The 20,209-nt window shown below is 45.4% G+C and overlaps 1 protein-coding gene across 1 annotated transcript in view; it reads right to left on the bottom strand.

Moving 5' to 3' along the window:
* The window catches only part of LOC308109156 (thyroid hormone receptor alpha-B), a gene marked incomplete at both ends in the record, with an annotated part of 38,253 nt that extends 25,769 nt beyond the window's left edge, over nt 1-12,484 (bottom strand). Inside the window, one exon of the mRNA XM_080462553.1 lies at nt 12,429-12,484. Coding sequence (XP_080318679.1) covers nt 12,429-12,484 — 56 coding nt within the window. The remainder of the gene's footprint in view (nt 1-12,428) is intronic.
* Between the last annotated feature and the right edge of the window lie 7,725 nt (nt 12,485-20,209).

Below are 20,209 nucleotides of genomic sequence, written 5' to 3'. Positions count from 1 at the left end.
AAGGAGTTTAACTCGTGGAATTACCCGTAAAGTCACGGTTTGTTTCATTGAATGTAAAATACTTTCATCGACTGACTCAAGACCAATAAACGTCTCTACAACCATATGCGGAGCAGCAAAGCTTCTCTTTACATATGATCTGTATCATTTTTCCTTATATCTTCTGGCTCTTTGATTTCCCTCCATGTTCATACGACTCACGGGGAGAGACGAGCTGAACCCCCCCCCCCCCCCCCCCCCCCCCCACTCCGTGCTTTCATCTCAAACTGCACCGTAGAAATCACAATCAGACTTTTAAAACGCATGTTGAAAATTCAAAAACATTAAAAAAAAAGACCCTGCAGTGTGTGAAGACCTCAAAGCTTTGGTATGGAAGCGTCAGGTGTAAACGAGGTCTCTGACAGCATTGGAAACGTACCTAAATAATAGATCAAGCGCCGCGGAGACACTGTAATGCATCCGTACAGTTCTCGCCGAGCCGCATAAGGACTGCGACCTGACATTGTCGGAAACCTTTTCGTCGCGTCTCCCGCGTGTCCCTTTTACCGTCCAAACATCTGCTTCTCCAATCAGGTGCCGGGACGGGCGCACGATGTGTCACCATACATTTTAATTACAAAACGGAGGAGTAATTGAGCCGTCTAGACCGAAAGCTGCATCATAAAGTTTACGTTGAAGGAAGCGGGAGCGTTTGGCAGTGAACTCTCCCGAAAACAAAATCCGAGCAGCGTAGTAAAGACTTTGTGGGGAACACGAGAAAGCCCCTCGGACCCGCTCCAATTCTAACCGTTTCAAGTGAAAACGCAAAACTTTCCTTTGGTTCTGGGCGTCTGATTCCACGACAACGGAGCTCAGACTCACTGGAAACCCAACGTTTCTGCAATGCTGCTACTGCTCCTGTAGTAACTGTTAGTTCTGCACATGCTCAGTAGACGGACAATAAGAACAACGTTTCCTCCGTTGTGCCATGACTCCCGGTCCACGCTCTTCTGGGATTTGGCACTTTTATTTTGACAGTCACCGTAATAACAATCTACCTCCAAGAAAACTTCAGCTTATTTCCTTCTTAATTCACACACTTTTAAGACCCATTAAAAACAACTGTAAGTGAAAATGTGAAATTTGTAAGATGCAAGTGCAACCCAGTAGTTTTATAGTTGAGTCTCCTGAAATGGCATCTAATTCATCGTCTGTCCAAACGAATGTCCGTGTTCTCTCAAATGTCATCGTTTATAGCCTGTTGTTCTCTGCTGCATGTGTGTGTGTGTGTGTGTGTGTGTGTGTGTGTGTGTGTGTGTGTGTGGTTCAATTGCAAAAATAAATAATAGCACCAACTTGTGGCCTGTTTTTAAAAACGTTGACATTTTCTGAAACAAACACCCAAAACGATGCGCTTTCACCTGAACTGTTGTCTGAACGGGTCTTAAAAGTACAAAAGCACACACACACCAACAGCAGCAACAGCAGCAGCAACAACAACAACAACAACAACTGACTGTGCAGCAGGAGACAAACAGATCGTAGCGATGCAGCCGACTCACACCTGCAGCTGCACCGACACATATGAAGGCACGTGAAGCCCCGAGGGGAACTGGAGGGGAATGATGAAAGCAATGGGGGGGTGGGGGGTCTGAAAGGAGAGTCCGGGACAGAGCCAGTGAGTGCTCCTTGTCAGTGTGCTGGATGTGTTTAGACTCCCGAGAGTGCAGCTCCGTGCTCTCAAACGGCCTCCAGCTCTCCTCCCACACCAGCAGCCTTTCACACCGGCTCCAGGAGACGGAGCGGGACTCCATTAGCACCATAAATAAAGCCCCGGCCGACTCCGCGAAGATGCAATGCGCACGCCTCTGGGTTACACCCGCCTCATGAAAGGGGCGTAATGGAGTGCGTTCTTTATTTCCTGAGTTATGTCCTCTTGTCTTATCAGAGGGTTTTCTTTGGGAGCGAGACGGGAGTCATGTGTTGGTAAAAGGACACTTCCGGGCAAATTTGTCATGTAATATTTATATTAATAAAATGTTTGGCTGCAAAAAATAAAATAAAAAATGCCTTCGAACTGTGTAATACCGAGTCAAATGTCAGACAATGAATTCCCTTCTTATATGGAAACTTCTCTACAAAGACCTCAGTGTCCGATGATAAGTGAGTTTGTTGATGAGTTTGTTGCCTTAAGACACGGAATAATAAATCAAAACTCCCAAGTTCCAGTTTTCCCGCTCTCTCCTGCCCTTCCTTTTATTTTCACCAACAGGTTTAGTACATTTGCTCAAACAGACCATCAACTAATCGCTGGAAAGGCCGCCTATATTTTCCAGAGATATAATAGTTGCTGTAGCTTTTCCGACGCGGAACCGCAACCATAAACAATTTGTGCGACTATTTTTTCCAGTTTGTGTTCAGGTTCGGGTGAGCAGCCCGAATCAACAACAGCGTATATTATCCGGGGGAGCCTTCTCGAAAACACGAGTCGGTGAGATCGGTATGCAGCGCAGGTCTGGAAAACATTATTATTGATGCGTTCGTTTGTGAAATGTGGTGTTTTGTGCTTCCCGGCTTTAATTTGATTCAAATTCTTGTGTGTTTGTGCGGTTCTATAATGAAATAATGGAGGACCAGTGGGGACGGGGGACGGGGGACGCTGGTTTGGATGGGGAGATCAGATTATCGCGTTTACATTATTATTATCACGTGTGTGTTTGTATGCCGCTATAATCCCATAATGCCTTGCACTGGGATGTTGAGACATGCACACATGGCATCCTTCAGCTGGAAACCTGCCGGAGCAGAAAACGGATGAGTTGAGCTCGATTCTTTTCAAACCACAACACTAAAGAAAGATTCTCCTTGTTCCGTTTTTTTTTTTTTGTTGTTGTTGTCTGAGAGCAGTCTCTTCTGAATATCCAAGTTTTACTGGACATGAAATATTTATTCATTCATATATCAGGATACATTTTTTCCTCTCTCCTGGTTATAGTCGATCCGTATTAACTCTCCTTCCTGCCCCATTGAGATTAGATCCACTTGGAAATTTGTCAGAAGTGTTGAAGCTTTTCAATAATTAATGTTGATTTTTCTTGTATGCTAAGTAAGAATCAATAGAAATATGGGAGCTGCAGTGGCATGCAGATTACCCAGTGTTTACCTTATCGTCGATTAAGCTGCTCTTGGATTAAAGGGTTAACACAGCAAGTCAATGCAGCTTAAACTTTGTACAACAGGTTCTTCTTTCTGCAGCAACCTGGTCGATACTGATCTTTCACTATGGGGGTAATGACCCTAATCTTCTCTTCAGATGAGTGATAATATTTCAGATTGCGGTGTGACTGTGTCGGGGTGTGTTTGAAGAATTAAACATCATATTTGAACACTCTTCACACCGCAGCCCAATTTTTTTTTTAATAAAACTCTTTCTATTCAGTGTGTCAAAATGCAGAGAGCCTGCGCTCCCTGCTCCCTTCTCTTCGTAAATCGACACGTTTTTCCCCCCGGCAAAACATGGAAAACAATATAATTGCCTGTTTGGTCCACAAGTTGCATTCAAATGTGCCTGAATACCAACTGCCCTTTACATTTTACCTCCTGTGTAATTACACTGTCCTGTTCTCGGTTCTGGTTCTCTTTGACCTTTTCGGAGGCGTCGGCCGGATAAACAGCCCATTGAGCTGAGGCATTATTTATCACGGAGGCGTTTTTAGTGAAAAACGCAGGGTTTTGAAAACGATGTCCGATTACATGGACACGGCAGAAACAATATAGTTTTCCTGTTGGACCACTAGTTGGCGCTGTTGTTTATGTATATGAAACCACGCACACAGACGACAGAGTTGGATCGTCACTACGGTGGCTGTCAACTCTAAATCTACCAAGTCGAGGAGAATATAGACTGGGAGTCGTGACATGACGGAGGAAACGTTGTCATTATGTTTGCGCACCGTTAATCTTGTAAACAAAACCCCCAAAACGTTTTGCGTTTTCACTCGAAATCGCTGCACAAGCGGCGCCTGAACCTCGATGCCGCTATGGTGCAGACGCGTGTGGAGGAAGTCGACGCTCGGAGACGTTCGCCTGTTGAGCCAGGAGGTGCACATTTTACAACTTGAAATAATAATAATAAATAAATAAATAAAAAACCTCCTCCTTTGCTTTGTAGGCAAACCTGTCAGTCAAAGTGCCAACGAGGGAAAGAAGAAGAAGAACCGAAAAGATAAGGTGGGATTTTCTGTGACTGCCATTCAGAGGTAAATATCTCCCCTACTGCCAACTGGCTTCCACATCACTCCCGCCAGCAGCTGGAGGCGACACACATCAGACTGTCAGCGCGGTGACACTTCAGTCCTGCGCCGCCGCTGCATGTCGCAAACTTCAGTAAACAAGGAGGACGACGCGCTCTTTATTCAGGTCTGTCGCTCCCGAGACGCCGCGGCCCGCTGCGCCCGCATCCCGCGCTCCACCTGCTCGTGTCTGATGGATGACAGCGCCACGACGCCGCGCGGTAATGACACCATTATGGAGCGACGATCCAAATCTCCTGCTCTGTGAATGAGCTCTATTAGGAGGCGATCGATCCAGAAATAGCACTGGTGAAAATGCTCGCAGCCTTGCAGCTAAAAAAGAAAGCTTAGCGCGCTGAATGGAGCCTGAGAAGCACAACGCCAAGATCTCCTAAGACGAATTAGGAATATGGATGAGAGTAGAAACTTCCACGTCTGCTCAGACGCTGGATATTATTCGATGGATTGGCAGTTTTCACAGGTCGGGGCACGACGGCGTGCGCATACCACAGGGTGCTCCTATACAGATTGCAACACACCTCTAAATATGCAAGGTCCCGCTCAGTGTGCCTCTCAGCAACCCGAGCCTGTCCCACACAAACATGCACATACTGTACTCTCACTGTGGAACACACACACACACACACACACACACACACACACACACACACACACACACACACACACACACACACACACACACACACACACACACACACACACACACACACACACACACACACACACACACACACACACACACAGAAAAGCCTTGAGCTTAACAGTAACAAACCGGACTCTCCCGCGGCCTGGATGTTGTGACTAGTGTTCACGTGAGGCTCCAACACACGACTCCGGCGACATCAATGAACGAGAAGAAGAAACACAGAGAATGAGAACCAGACACGAATAAGAACTGACCTGATGACGCAGTGCGACTGTAAAATATGCATGTTGGACGAGCGGTTCTGGCTGAAGTTGCAGGAGAAGCCGGTGCACAGCCCTCATGCAAAGGACTCTATCTGTGCTCCCCTCAATACGCTGTGATGTCTCCAGCACTTGTGCTATGTTTAGCCTGCTGACCCACTCAAATACACTCTGCCTCCTCCCTCCCTCCTCCTGCCGTCTGTGGGACTGTTTCTCGCTCGGCTGCTGCCGGTACGACCCAGCCTTCCCCCGCCTGGAGGCGAGCCAGCGCCTCCTCGTGACTTTGACAGTGACTGTGTGGAGCTTCAAACAGGTATGGCTGGTCTGTCAGGTCAGCGTGTACTCCTGCGAGGCTGGGCTATTTTCAGACGGCGCGGGTTTCATCCCGGCTCACAAAAGGGAGCGAGAAGCGCTGCGGGGGGATATAGCACATGTCCTTACACGTCCCGTGGCTGGCACGCTTACAGCACTCAAACCTATAGCCCATTTCATCTCGCATCACCTGCAGCTGGATTCAACTGTATTTACAAAACTTCACTCGCACTATTATCTATACTTATCTTTACTTATGACTTATTTCTCAAACACTGGAAAACCAGCTATGTTATTAGCTTTTAATGTACACAGTGGTAAAATGCTTCAGATTGAGGCAAAAACAATAACAGATCAGTGGTTTTCACCGTATTTTAGACGCAGCAGCAGAGTCTAACTCTTCTTTAAATCTATTCAAAACTGTGTTTTTCTGTACTTTCTCCTCTTCACGTTCTCCAGTCTGCTTAATTTCTTGTTTTAACTCCAAGGAGAACTATTAAGAGTCACTCGACGGTCACGTTTCTGTGCGCCGGAGCTGCAGGAGGCGACGAATCAAAGAGTCATCGAGTTACATTAAAAAAAAAAAAACTGGCCCAAAGCCAGAAGGACTTTCCGTTTCGATTTCGCTTTAAAAGCTTTAAACGAGGTGTAACCGTTCAGTTTGAGTTTATTACTAAATGAATAATCTGGCACTCTCAAGACGAGCTTGTGCACCAACAGACTATCTAACAAGTATTACTGGATCAGTGTCTGGACACGCCCCTCCATGACACAACATGTACAAGTGTCACGTGCAGCAACATTACAACTGATCGTATCAATGTTCATAAATGTGCAGTGATGCAGTGTAGCTACAATACAAACAGCACCTTCAGCCTCTTGAACAACAGTGAGATTAATTTGGATTAACATGACGAGAAAGTTAATACAAGAACAAGAGAAAAAAAAAAAAAAAAAAAGAAGAATTGATAAAATTGAGTTAAAGATGCAGAAATTCCTCAGACAGATGGAGCGTTTTCTACCTGCACAGCAGCAGGAAAGCATTTCTTGAGGATTTTTTTCGAAGCTCCTCTAAATCAGCCGTCCTCCTGGGTGCGGTAAAAAGCGTCAGTGGGTTTTTCTTGAACGTTTTTTTTCTGGGAGCAGGAGGTAGGAAAGTGGGATGTTTTCCTTCACAGTTGAGGTGAAACGTCCTCCTAATTGAAAAGCAGAAAGCTGAGAAGCACCTGCTTCGAAGCCCTCACTTCTTGGATGGCGAGAACAATGCCGAGGCACTCGAATTATATCCATAACAGCGGCTGAATGAGGCCTCCTTGTCCAAACATTAGAGAGCTACAGTCGCCTATTGTTGTGCCCACATGCCCTGAGCCTCCAGCCGGGTCTGTCCCGTCCTATACGTCCAGCGCTAATGGACACTTTGTTCCCTCGTGTGTCCTGCCACTGTCTAAATTACAGGCCGAGGCAGAAGGGGGGGGGGGGGGGGGGGGGTGCACAGCATGCCAACTCCCTCTGTCCAAATACACAAGTGTACGGTGAACCACACATAACCAATAAAACGCTGCTGCTCAACGCTCCAGTATACACACCCGGAGCAAGCATCCTGCTACAAGGCTGCTTTTACTCTGCACGCAGCCACATGCAGTTTAAATACGTCTCTACTATAAACCCTGCTCCGATTTCTACACTTTCCTAAATTTATCCAAGCCAGACCGGACTTTGAACGAAAAACAGCTCGACATGTCACTGTCGATCGGAAAGCTGCTGAAACGCTTCGATCTGAAGGAAATGGCGCTTTCAGAGAAGATTTAAGTTAATGTGTGTTCACACAAAACAAATATAGAGAGAGAGAGAGAGAGAGAGAGAGAGAGAGACAGAGAGAGAGAGAGTGTGTGAAAGTCTCTCTTCAACCGGGTTTTCATTACATTTTCCCTCTTTGGGCCAATTTAATCGATATCTTTATTTGTGGGTAGTATTTGAAAAGAACACATTCATGAAGTAATTCATACTAAATGGCACTTTTCCTGATTCCGCAGCCAACAGAACTGCTGAATCGTGAAGTCCCGCCCTCACCACTGAGACACACAAACCAGATAGAAATGAAAACAACAAAAATGAGGAGAATCTGAGACGGAAAGACAAAGATGCGCCCCCTCTGTCAAAACCTTCCTAGGACACAAGACACACCCTCTCTGACACCGCACCCCGGCATTTCGAAGACACGCCCCCTCTACCCCAACCTTCTTAAGACACGCCCCCTCTGGCACCCAACCTTTTAAGAACACCCCCAATTTTAATTTACATATTTCTAATGATTTTATCAGAAATATGTGAATCCTATACAAAAAACTAGCAGAGCCTGTGCAATAGGTTGACAAACTCGATATTTTCCGAGCGTGCGCTGGATAAAATTGTAAAAGAAGATCATGAACGCGACAGTTATTGCCCAAACAACTTAAGGGAATAAGTAGATTCAGAATCAACCTGAAGGGTCAGTTTTTCCTGCAGCATTTTACATGATCCATTCACGACATGATCCCTAAACACAAGGGCTCCAGTTTAACGGACCATTTGAGAGAAAAGTAACATTAATGTCTGCCCCCTTGAACTGGAGCAAAACAGTTGTTTCTCTCCTCCAGAACCTCGTTTCAGGTAAAAACGCGGCTGCTGCTGGAAGGTGGAGTGCAGATTCCAGCTGCGAGCTTCTTCTGTACGCAGCCGGGAACAATGGATGACTGAGGAGTGACTGGCAGCGTTTCAGTCAATTAGTCTGATTAGAGCAGGTGCACACTGACTGACTCGCTGAGTGATACGCCCGCACACACTCTCACACACACACACACACTCTCACACGCACACACACCTCCCACCTCGGCTCAAAGTGTCCTTCCCTCACGTTGGAGCTAATGGCGAAATGAACTTTGATTAAGGTGTTTTTAAGTGGGAAGGAAGGACTTGTTAACACGAGGTCAGTGGATCAAAGCTGCTTAAATATCGAGAACATGTGTAGTGAAATGCAATAAACCAGTGACTCGGGATTTTAAAAAAACAGCTACGTCCCGATTACCCTGTTTGAAGTTTAGGAGCATTTCGAAGGAACAAACGGGCAACACCAGCCTTTTTCTTTTTGTTTGATTTTGCAGCAAAGTAATAAAAGTGTTCAAAGTTGCTATCAATAAATAAAATGCCTCAAAAACACTGACCTTCTAATAAAAAGTGAGTCCAGGGGCTCCGCGAGCACGAGGACGAGCCATAAAGTGAACCAAAGTCGAACCACTTCAACACTACTTCATTTGGTGACATTAATTCATCAATCCTTCAGGAGCAGAACTGTAAATCAAATGTGAAAGGAATTTTCTGCCCGATTAGACAAACTTGTGATGATTTCTTTATGAACTGACGGGTCCAGATCGAGTCAGGATATCTGAATCACATTCATTAGCGACTCCTCCAGCGTTACGTCCACTGAAGGCTAAAGGTCATGATACTCATTTGGAGAGTTTTCGGTGACTCCGTCGTGTAGACGGAGAACGTCTAAATGCAGAGTTGATGACGACTTGAATCTGCCGTCGTGTCCCGGCCAAAGAAATGATGGGAAAAGGAAGAAAGGACATTTGAATCTGCTCCAGTTTGCTCGGACTCCAACAACGTTCAGCTAACATGAACAACGCTGCTTCATTTCTCTCGTTTTCACCGTCACCTCCACCCGGGAGAGGGTTATCTTATGGACTGACTCGGAAAAAGACTTTTGCGACATTTTCCTCTGCGTGTTGGAAATGCGCCGCCTTGACATCAGTCCCTGTGGATGCAGACAGTTTGAATGTGTTTCCTGGCCTGGCTGCTGCAGGCGCAGCTCGTGTCGTCTGCAGCACGCAGCAATAGGTCACACCCCCGGTGAAAGGCTAAATTAGCATGAGCTAATTTAAATAGATATCAAACCGTGCACACTTGTGCACGTCTCAGGTGAGGAGCACAGACGCACGCCGCTCCGGTGCTGCAGGCCGGTGTCACTGTTAATGCAACGCCGTGCGAGCAGTCCTGCGTCAGATGAGACGGCTTGTTAAGAGAAGTGACGCAGGCGGAAATCCAACGTGTCATTGGAGCATTTTGATCTTAATGTAGCGTCAAAGGGCTTCACGCTTTCCAGTCAGACCTGTAATTCTTCACAATTTAATCTGAAACAAGGAGCCGTGAGCTGATCAGGACAAGTCAGCCTATAGGAACAGTGTGTTCTATTCTGTGTCTGTATCCATAGCGTCACTTCAAAGGGCCAGCCGGTTCAAAACAACAGGCTGACAAAATGCAGGAGGGAGGGAGGGAGGGAGAGAGGGAGGGAGGGGCAGTCGATAAACGCCACCGTCATGCTGAACGCCACCCTGCGCTCCAGCAGCTCCCGCTCGCCCAGGCCCAATCATGTGTGCGTTTAATTAGCCCGAGGTGACGTACACGTGTCAGGAATCTCACACGCCGACGTATCGGGCGAAGCGGACGGTCCGGAGGGCCCGGTGCGCTCACCGCCACATTGCCAACCCCCCCCCCCCCCGGCTGCTAATCTCCTGACAGGTGTCCGTGTCAGCCGAGGAATCCGTCCGGGCTTCACACAGCGGAGGGGAATGTGATGCCAGCCGGCCGGCCGGCCGCTCCACACTCTAATAAAAACACTACCTCAGATTCTTCTGATTATTGAACACATTTAGCCTCGTCCGGGAGGCGGGGAGACGATCCGCAGGCGCAAAAGCTCCACAGGTAAAACTCAACGCGTCAGTTTGACGGCTGCTTTTATTCCTCAAAGAGTCGTCACATCTGGCAAACTATTAATTCGGAAGACGGCTGAGTGATGAATTCATTTATTGTTTTCATTGTTGTTTATTCAGTGTAACTATTTGTCATTACTATAAAATCTCGAAAGGAACAAAAAAACGGGTGTATAAACTATACAGCTTTCACGAGGAGCAGGCAGGCTGCTAATGCTAATCACAGTTACTGTTCGAGGCTAATGCTAACGCTACATACCGCTGCATGGCTTTCATGGTGTCAGGAGTTAACTCAGGATTAAAGTTTTTAAAGGGAAAGGAGTGAATGACAGTAAAACTCTACTACTCTATCTCTATCTCGACTCCGTTTACTCGACAACGTTTCAAGTGAAAACAGATGGTTTTTACGTTTTCGTCTGAGGGTGTGAACGAGTCGGCCAGACTGCCTCTCAGATATTAGACAATAACAGTTGCAGAGGAATCACATTAGTTCCAGTTAACCCCTTAATCTAGAACAGGAGTCGGCAGCCTTCAACACTCCAAGAGCCTTTTGGATCCGTTCCCCACTGAACAGAACGCACCGGGAGCCGTTTCAGTTTTTTTTTTTTTACTTGAAAACGTTGTCGTGTAAACAGGCCTGCTATAACTTGATAATAGTAATTAGCTATGTTGATGCTTTGCAGTAATTTGACGATTTACCTACAAAACTGGTCAAGCAACAGGAGTTAGTAGAATAGTTACAGCTGATGCTAAAGCTAACACAGCACAGCGGCTCTGCCACTGTTTTCCCAGTTAAAAAAAACAAAATAAATGATGCTGAAAGTAGCAGTACTACAGCTGCCATTTACTTTATCATGTTTATTTTCTCACTACAGTATATGGAGTGACAGTTTGTCATCTTCCCAGGCACATTTAGCCCGCTGCTGACTGTTTAAGTTGGGGAAAAAAAAAAAGAAAAAAAACTTTCCCTGAAAGGATCAGAGTGTTTGGTGAAGGAGGAAGTTCCCTGTCAAAGCTAAAGCAGACAGATATTGACTGATAACCCCCCGAACCTGCAGAACTATGAGAAAGGCTCCATTCTACTAATGTTATGTTTTCATTAATGAGAAGGGGCTTAAAGCGCGCCGCGTTTGTTTGTGTTTGAGCCGACCAGCCTGGATCTGCGTCTCCAGGACCCAGCGCCGCCGTCGCAGCCGCTCCATCGCCGACTTCTCTGAAAACATTTGGGGCCGATGGGACCAGATGCAGGAGAGCGGCGCGACAGATGAAAATGGTGTTTAGCTTGTCGGGAACAAAACGGTCCAGACACGTGAAAACAGACAGCACCATGAGAAAGATTTAGACGATAAAATGAGGCCGAAAAGTCCAGACTTCCTTTCAGATGTCCTCAGAAAACCTGGAACATGTGTGACGGCGTCGGCAGCAACCGAGGAGCCGGGCCTGCTTCGTTTCGGGAGGGGGTGGGGGGGGTGGGGTGGGGGTGTTTACATGAGGAAAGACACGGCGGGGAAGGGAAGATTAAAGACCAGGGAGTTCTCGCTGTGACTAATCACTATTTTTGAAAAGCCGCTCCGTCGTTGACTGATGTGAAACTCTGACTTCATGCGAGGAAAGAGTCGATAAGATTGAGTGCAGAGAGGTTCACTGCCGATTCCAGCTCTTAGAGACTCTGATTAAACCAGCTCGGAGTTATTTGATGGATTTGATCCAATCAGTGTTGGCCGGTCCTCACCGAAGTCTGCAGAGGAAAAAAACTCCGCCCACAACGTTCATTCATTTAGCCAGAGACAAAACAGTTTTCTCACCATGTCCTCTTGCTGGAGGCATGAGCTGAACTTTAGTGTTCAAGCTTCCTGCAACGAGGACGTAAGGATTTATTTTGACCAAATAACCTGCAATGAGTGTCCCGATCTTTTCTTAACGAACATCTTTCAGTTTACGTTAGTTTTTGAAAACATTTTGATGTTTTCAACAGTACTGAGAAGCCCCAGACTTTAATTGCGAGGAACGAATCGCAGATTACCAATCATACCGACGCAGAAGACGACGAACAGTAGTAGCATGCTAACAGATGGATAGAAAACTGTTGGGTGGAGGTGTGGTAGTGTTGAAGCTCGTCCACCCAGCAGGAAGACGCCATTGTGATAAGAATCAAAGGTTAACTCACTGTTTCTTTTCTCCCTCTGATGGGCTAGAGTCCTGCTCCTTGGGCATGTGTTCCATTCACCTTAATTCCATCCAGCGGCCAATCATGAGAGACTGAGGCAAGCCCCACCCTCGGATGCACGCTTGTCATTCGCCGGTTGGAAGGGGTCAGTCAGTGAAACATGACAGGGTCCCGTCCCCGGGGTCCAGGGATGGGGGAGGCGGGAGGTGGGGGGGAGGGGTCCTCGAAAGGAATCGACCCCCTGTGAGGTTGGTTTGTTGTAGCTGCAAGGTGCGGAAGATGTCCGAGGCTCCACAGAGGTAATTTGGTTGAGCCCTGATGCCAGGGCTGGAGGTGGACGTCGGTCTCAGGGATACGGAGGGAGGAGTGAGATCCAGTCTGGAAACAGAGAGAAAGGAGTATACAGTCGTTCATTTGTCCAGTACCAGCGGGCAGATGAATGAAGCATTTCTTAAGGAAGCTGGAGTTTAATTGAAAAGGAAACTGTAAAATCTGTTTTCATGGATTAATGGCCCCCCGATAGTACTTCAGTAACTCTAACTAACTAGCTCAAAGTAATCGGTAACTAGCGTGCTGCCGGTGCTAAAAGTAGCAGGTCCACAGGAATGTCGCCCAGAAGCGTGTCGGGCTGCCGTGTCGACGCTGCGATCGGCGTGAACTCATCCTGAGTGGGCGTCTAACGTTACGGAGCTCTTCCTCATTCCTCCGGGTCACACGCTCCGTCACCTTTAGCTGTCCTTACTACCGTCTACCAGTTCCTGGAAAACCACCTCCCGACCCCATTTAAGCATTTTTAAGAGGAGCAGCTGAATGTGAGGAAGGGTGTGTTTGTGTGTCTCAAAGGGTCTTAATCCATGAGCCCCCCCCCCCTTGTCCAAGGAAGGCTTTATTCCTTCCTCCGCTAATCCCTGCTTCAATGCCTTTCTAATCTGGAACAGTGGGATACAGGGCATGAGAATGCCCTCAGACGGGACCGATATTATAGCTTTTCATTGCTAATGGAGAGATTATACTGTACGCTGCTTTCAAAACAACCTTCATTCGCAGACAAATTAGCTTTTCATCACCGAATAATTCCTCTCATTCTTCAATCTAGTCACAATAATGTTCGTAAATAATGACGTACAGAGAATACATGAATCAAAACCGACACATACGGGTCAGATTATGGATTATAATCAGCTATTTAGACTGAAATCATAGTTTATTAAATCCAACAACTGACACAATGTTCAGACAGAGACTAAAAATATGGGATTATTTACACTTTTTAACACTTTGTTTCAACACAACGTTAAACTCATTTCTACATGAGCTCAAAAAGTGTGATTGTTCTTTACATAACTTTTTTATACATTAAGGCATCAAAAAATAATTAAAAGCCGATGTTTGGATGTAAATAATAGATAAATCATTGGTTTAAAAGTTCATTTAGAGGATGAAAGTTTTTTTCAGGTGCAGTCAATCAAGGTTTTATATCAAAATTTATGAATTACTGACTTTATAAGTAGAGACATAAAATTAGGTCCCTTTAAATTTGCTGCTATGATTGTAGAGTTTTATAGTATTTTCTGCACTTGCAATGATCAGAGCTGATCTTCTCCGAAGTACCTGATCAATTATGTTACACCATGATTGTCAGACACGTGAAGGATTATAATTTGATGTCTGGTAATCTGAAATAAGAGCTGAGGCCAAAAACTATATCAATACATCAGTAACAGAAGCTTTTTCTTCAGTTTTGACATTTTACGTGCAGGAAATCCTTAAGAAACTAACAGGAAGTAGAGTTTTTATTGAAAAGACTCACATTTTAATGCACTTCTTATTTTATATTAGACAGTGGCGGTGGGTCGACCACGTTCTCATTAATGAGATAAGGAGCTCCAGTCGAGGAGTGTTTTGATGAATGTTGCGAATATAATGGAGGCTGATTGCCGACTTAAGAGGGGAGTTACACAAACAGCCACCTGAGCAGCTTCTTAATTATTCCAATTCATTTAGTTTGTCCCGAAAAGATAAACTCAGGAGTCCCGGCGTACTACACCACACACGCAATCATTGCACACGCACACACATACACATACACACACAGTGTCATGACAATGTACAATATATACTTCTGTCAACACGCACGCACACGCAGAGCATTACAGCTTCATATATATATATATATATATATATATATATATTATATATATATATATATGTGTGTGTGTGTGAAAGGAAGGGGAGTCAGAGTTGTTTACCAGCACTCTTCTCTGGGGCAGCGGTGAGATGCTGAAATGCTGAATAGGTCAGTAATGACATAAACCCTGGAGGCCCACCACTAATGGAGTGTGCTTTATCAAAGCCCGTCTCTCTATCACATCAACTGTTGCTACAAGTGGCACTAGCCTCAGTTTGTGTTTGTCGCACAAACAACTGCTTGTTTATCACGCTGGGACAACCAGGCCAGAGGAGGAGAAGGGGAGCCATTGTGTGATCAGTGAGTGAAATTTCATCTGAATACCAGCCAGTGAGCCAGCCACTGCCCCCCCCCCCCCGTCTCTTTACTGAGAAATATGCAGCTACTAAAAAGCATGAAAAACACACTTTATGATCCGAGACCTCGTCGCTTCCTCTCCATTATCTCCCCCACATCCAAAAACAGCCCGGCTGAAGGAAAATCGAAGGTTTGGCACGACTAAAGGAGGAGAGTTTGGACATTTTTCTGCACGTGAGGCTGTCCGCAGCACTCAAACAATAGATTCTCGTTATCTCACAATATTTGTTAAGTCAGATTTTCCGAGGAAGTCCCATTGAGATGAGGAAGAAATGGAAAAACCAGCATGAAATTACAGATAATAACATGAAACTCTGAAGAAAAGCAGCAACTTTCCTTCAACTGATTCCTTAAGGTTCCTATTATATTGATTTAAAAAACAAAAAACTATTTCTGGCTCCAGATCTCTTTCGACTGTTGAGTATCAAAGACCAGTCCTCCATCAATCTGTAGCAACCCAACGAGCTCAGGTCAGGTTGAGATTATCATAATTTACTTGAACGCAGCATTGTGATGTACAGTATTGTGAAAGTCTCACCGATGGTGGATTCTGTGAAGGTGTTTTTTTAATCCCGAGAGCCGTAAGTAAAGCCTCGAGCATAAAAACGGAGCGCTGTGATGGAACAAACTTTGAGAAATGGAAAACGTGGTGCTCAGATTAAACTCAGGATTATCGTTACACACCAATCTACTGATTTGGGGTCGATACCAACGGCAACGCATTCGCCTCTAAACTCGACACACGCTTATCTTCTCATTTGGTTTCCCTCAAAACACAGAGAGGACGGAGGAACGGCTTCCAGTCATCAGCTGAGGGAGAACCTGCACCACTGACCCGACTATGTGAGCGAGAACAAAGGACACGTGTCACTTTACAAACACAAAAAAAATCCTTTTTCGCCCCGAAGCGAAAATTCCAGCTCGAAACACCTTCAGCTATATTGCAATTTCAGGGCTGTTTGTTTTTCTTATTCGCGGGGATGACAAGGAAATTGTTAAACACAGAGCGGCGCTTCAAGGTACTTTGAGGAAGGAAAAAAAAAAACAACAACACAATAACAGTGCGATAAATCATGGTACCAAAACTTATCTCCGCATATCCAGGAGCTTTACGGTTCCCCTCTTTCATCTCAACTACTGTGTCCTTGTATGTTCTCGCCCTCGGTCCAGGATGTTATGCTTACATTAATATCCCCTATATCCAAGGTCAGGCCATGAAAATACCGCCTGTCGACTGGTCTGGGGCCAACAAAGAGCGCACTTGAGCTGAAGAAAGACAAGAGTGAAAGAGCGGCGATAAGGCGAGGGAAAAGAGAGAAAAAAAAGAAAAAGTAAATAAGATAAAGTGAGAATGGACAAATATATACACGCAGTCTGTTTTAGCGCGAGTGCAAAAAGGTAAAGTTGATGAAAGGTGAAGTGATTTAGGTCACTGTTGGAAGGAGGACAAAACAAACCCGCTTTATCAGAGACGGGAGACGAAAAACAGGAAGACGTAAGGCGTGTCAAAACTTAAGATTTTTGCTTGGATTCTGATGCTTTTCGCCACAAATGTACATACATGGATAAATTCCTCTGCTTGGACAACCTGCAATTCGGTTAGAAATGAACCTTCAGCGGCCCGTGGTCATTAATAACAATAAAAAGTGACGCGAGGATGTCAGTTTGGACTTTACAATCGGGATGAATGGCTTCTGCAGAACATGTTTTTGGCTGATATTCCAATGGAGGCTCAAACACAAGCTAATATGTCAGTTTTGCTTTAATCTATTGCAGGAAAGTAGAATATCGGACAGAAATGAGGAGAAATGACTCCAGGACCATCCCCCTGATGTACTGACGCCCGACTCTCCAGCGTCGACCTCTACGGTGGTCGCAAGACGCTTCTACTGCTCAGAGAACCACCGCTGTGGTCAGCGTGGTCGACGAAAAAGCATCAGACCACCGCACTTCCCCACCGTCCGTCTGGACACCGCCGAGCTTCCAAACGCTGGCGCCTCATCAACACTTCTCACAGGGAGTTTTGAAGCTCCAACTGTGGTACAACCGCCAAGTAAAAGCAGCTGCTCGCGCCAAGACGGGAGACAAAGAAAAGCAGAGGAAACTTATGGAGGTTAGTTCACGAAACTCCAGGCCACTGCTAACACTCAGTATAGATCTGTGTTATTATGCGTGTATTACCACAGGCTCAAGGGATGACCTTTGAAAAAATCTGGCAACAAATTCCTGAGATCTCTATTTTGTTAGATACTGAGTTATGTACCCAAAGTAAATAAACGAAATTGATTGCAATTTTGTGGGTAGCCAAGTAATTCTGACTCCCCTCTTTTACCAAATAGATCCTCCACATGAAGAGTGTCAAACATTTTGAATTAATTCAGTCCAATTCCATCTTCAGTGGGCTGGACTGGTGAAATATGTTATAATAACCTTTAAAGTTAAAATGTTAACTTTTTCTTTGCCGTGGTGGAGTGTAAACGTGATGAAGATGTTGATATTTTCGCAAAACCAGGCAATTATTACAGGAACTGACACAAATCCCAAGATGAAGCCAATTTTAATGAAACTTTCTGGTGCAAAATACAGTGAAATATGAACTTGTCCTAGAGCTGTTGCATTCTGGGTGTTTCTAGAAACTCACGCTAACAGCATGGCTTTGAGGCTAATGCCAGTTAGCTGGCTTTAAGGGCAGCATCGTCTCTTCCTTTCTTTCTTTCTTTTTCTTTGTTTCCTTGAGCGGTGGGAATGGAATAGACTAGTTGGAACCAGCAGAAGGAGATGGTGCGACTTCGCGGGTGTCAACTGCTGTTGAACCCAAGTGAAGAAGAAGAGGGGAAACAGTCATCAGGGACGAAGATAAGAGAGAGAGAGGGAAACAGTCAGATGAAGCCTCAGCTCGGCCATGTGCGTTATATCAGTCAGTACCGTCACCTTACAGTGAGATTCCACAGACTCCAGGCTCAGGGATTTTCTATGCTGAGTTTGCATGTTCTCCCCCGTGTCTCCTCTCATGAAGACATGCCGGCTCGGCTGATCTGTGACATTTACTGCTCAGAAATGTGAGTGTGTGAGTGTTGTCCCTGGAAAAGACATGTGTGGGCTCGGATTACCTCCAGCGACTTGGAACCCTAAATTGGATAAACGGTTATAGAAGATAACCAGATGGGCGTCCGGCATAGAGCTAAACTATACTACAATTCAGCTGCGCAAATTCAAATAAAATACCCATACATCATATTTATCAAGCACATGGTTACATCCAGGAATATGTTGCAAGGAAATAATGTATTAATTCAATTGATGATAATGATCAAACTCTATGCTGATGATGTCTCTCTATACAAAATGAGTTGGCACTTTGGTTTCTATTTTCTACTACAACTATTACTTCTGCAGAGTCCGCACACACACACGGCTCTGCCACATGCACCTTGAATCACTTGATTTAGAGCAGCCTCAAACATTTTAATTGGACCTGCAAAAGCTGGCATCTTTTCCCCTCAAACAGGGTTCACCTTTAATTGCATGCTTTAAAATGCATCAAAAGAATAACTAGTGAATGCATGTTGATGCCTGGAGAAAGTCAGAATTAATTAAACATGGCCTACTCTCTTTCTCCTCTGTTTCGGGCCAAAAAGATCAATGTCCCTCTGCTCTTCAAAAATATAGAGGAGAAAAGAGAAAAGAAAAACAAAGGTGGAGGATGATGATGGTGATGATGATGGAGCAGGGATAAATTTGAAGTTCAGGGATGTTTGTGCCGTGTTTCGACAGAGAGAAATCACATTATTAAAGCGCAGAGAGATAATATTTAGGAATGCTTCCCTCCGAGACTTCACTCTCATCAGTTTGGCAGCCTGTTGGGTTCCAGCGAGTCGAGACACTTTGATGATTTTGAAGCTGCGGAGCGCCGACATCAGACCGCCGACTTATTAGGCAGCTTTTGCATGCAGATATCGCCAGATCTATGTCATATAACAGCACTGTGACTGTCAGTTTCCCCACTTGTGTGCCGTGTTTCCGCCGGCTTGCCGGTCAGATTTACAGAGAGGAAAGTCTTCCAGAAGCATCCCACACTGATAAGGCAACTTATCTAAGATTGTGTTCTTTTATTTTGAGCAGTGGGAGTGTGATGGATCGCCGACACGGTTCGGCCCAGACGTGCTCATTGGATCAGCTGCAAATTTCAACCCTAATATGACGATGTTTTTAAAGTAGGAATGCCTTTTATTTAATGGTAGAGGAGCGGAGAACGCTCAGACAATGTCTCACGCATTGTTTTTGCGTTTTTGTCTAAGAAAAGTTACACGTTTACACGACAGCCTTCTAAAAACGATGCCCGTCTACACATAAAGAAACATAAGAAATCACAGTTTTGTCATTTTTCTTTTGGCATCTGTCTAGTGGATAGTCCTCCGTGTCTGCCTCCAACCATCTAAACACCCGTCGGTTCATGTGACGAGCGACTCAAAATCGCCGCAGGTGTGTAAATGATTTGCCCAATGACAGTTGGGTACCGCTCCAGCACCCCGGGACAATAACTTGATGGATGGATAGATGGATGGAAGAACGGAGGGACAATTGAACCAAGCATGTTTAAAGTGGTTCCGTTAATGTTACATTGCCATGCCATACAATGCCGTACCCCATGAAATCAAAATTCGGACAGTTTTTTTTTTTTTTTACTTAAAAATTCAACCTGACGGTTGCCTCAGTACGATGGTGCGACCTGCGCTGGGAGCGTTGCATTGCCTCATGTGTGTACCGTTGACACTGTGTTTTTTTCAACCCTTAAATGATGGAATATGCAGGCGAACACGAACCTGAAGGAGCCCGAGCAACATTTATTTTGGTCTCATTTTCACAAATCAACCGTGACATGAAAGTCCTTGAATGTTTATATCGTTCATAAGTGAATGAATGTAAACTGTGACATTCCCGAGGAGACAGAGTCCGCAGTGAAACTTCCCCATAAACACAAACCATCCATCCATCTTGGTCCTGCTGCGACACGCAGCAGCCCACTTCGGTTACCCGGCGGTAATTATCCCGCCGCAGTTTCTCCGCTTTGGTTCATCCAGGCAAAGTGTGACAAATGAGCGAAGCCTGTTACTTCCAAGCAGGTCCGAAAAGCCAAACTTTCTAATTGTTTAGAGGCGTAGCGACTTTCAAATTCTCCCAGCGTGGAAGAAAAAGCTTCAGGCTTTCTGACATTACCTCCGTTTCTCCGTCTGCA

The sequence above is a fragment of the Lipophrys pholis genome (assembly GCF_963383615.2).
Source record: "Lipophrys pholis genome assembly, chromosome: 1".
NCBI classification, from domain to species: Eukaryota; Metazoa; Chordata; class Actinopteri; order Blenniiformes; family Blenniidae; genus Lipophrys; species Lipophrys pholis.
This window is presented reverse-complemented; position numbering and strand designations above follow the sequence as displayed.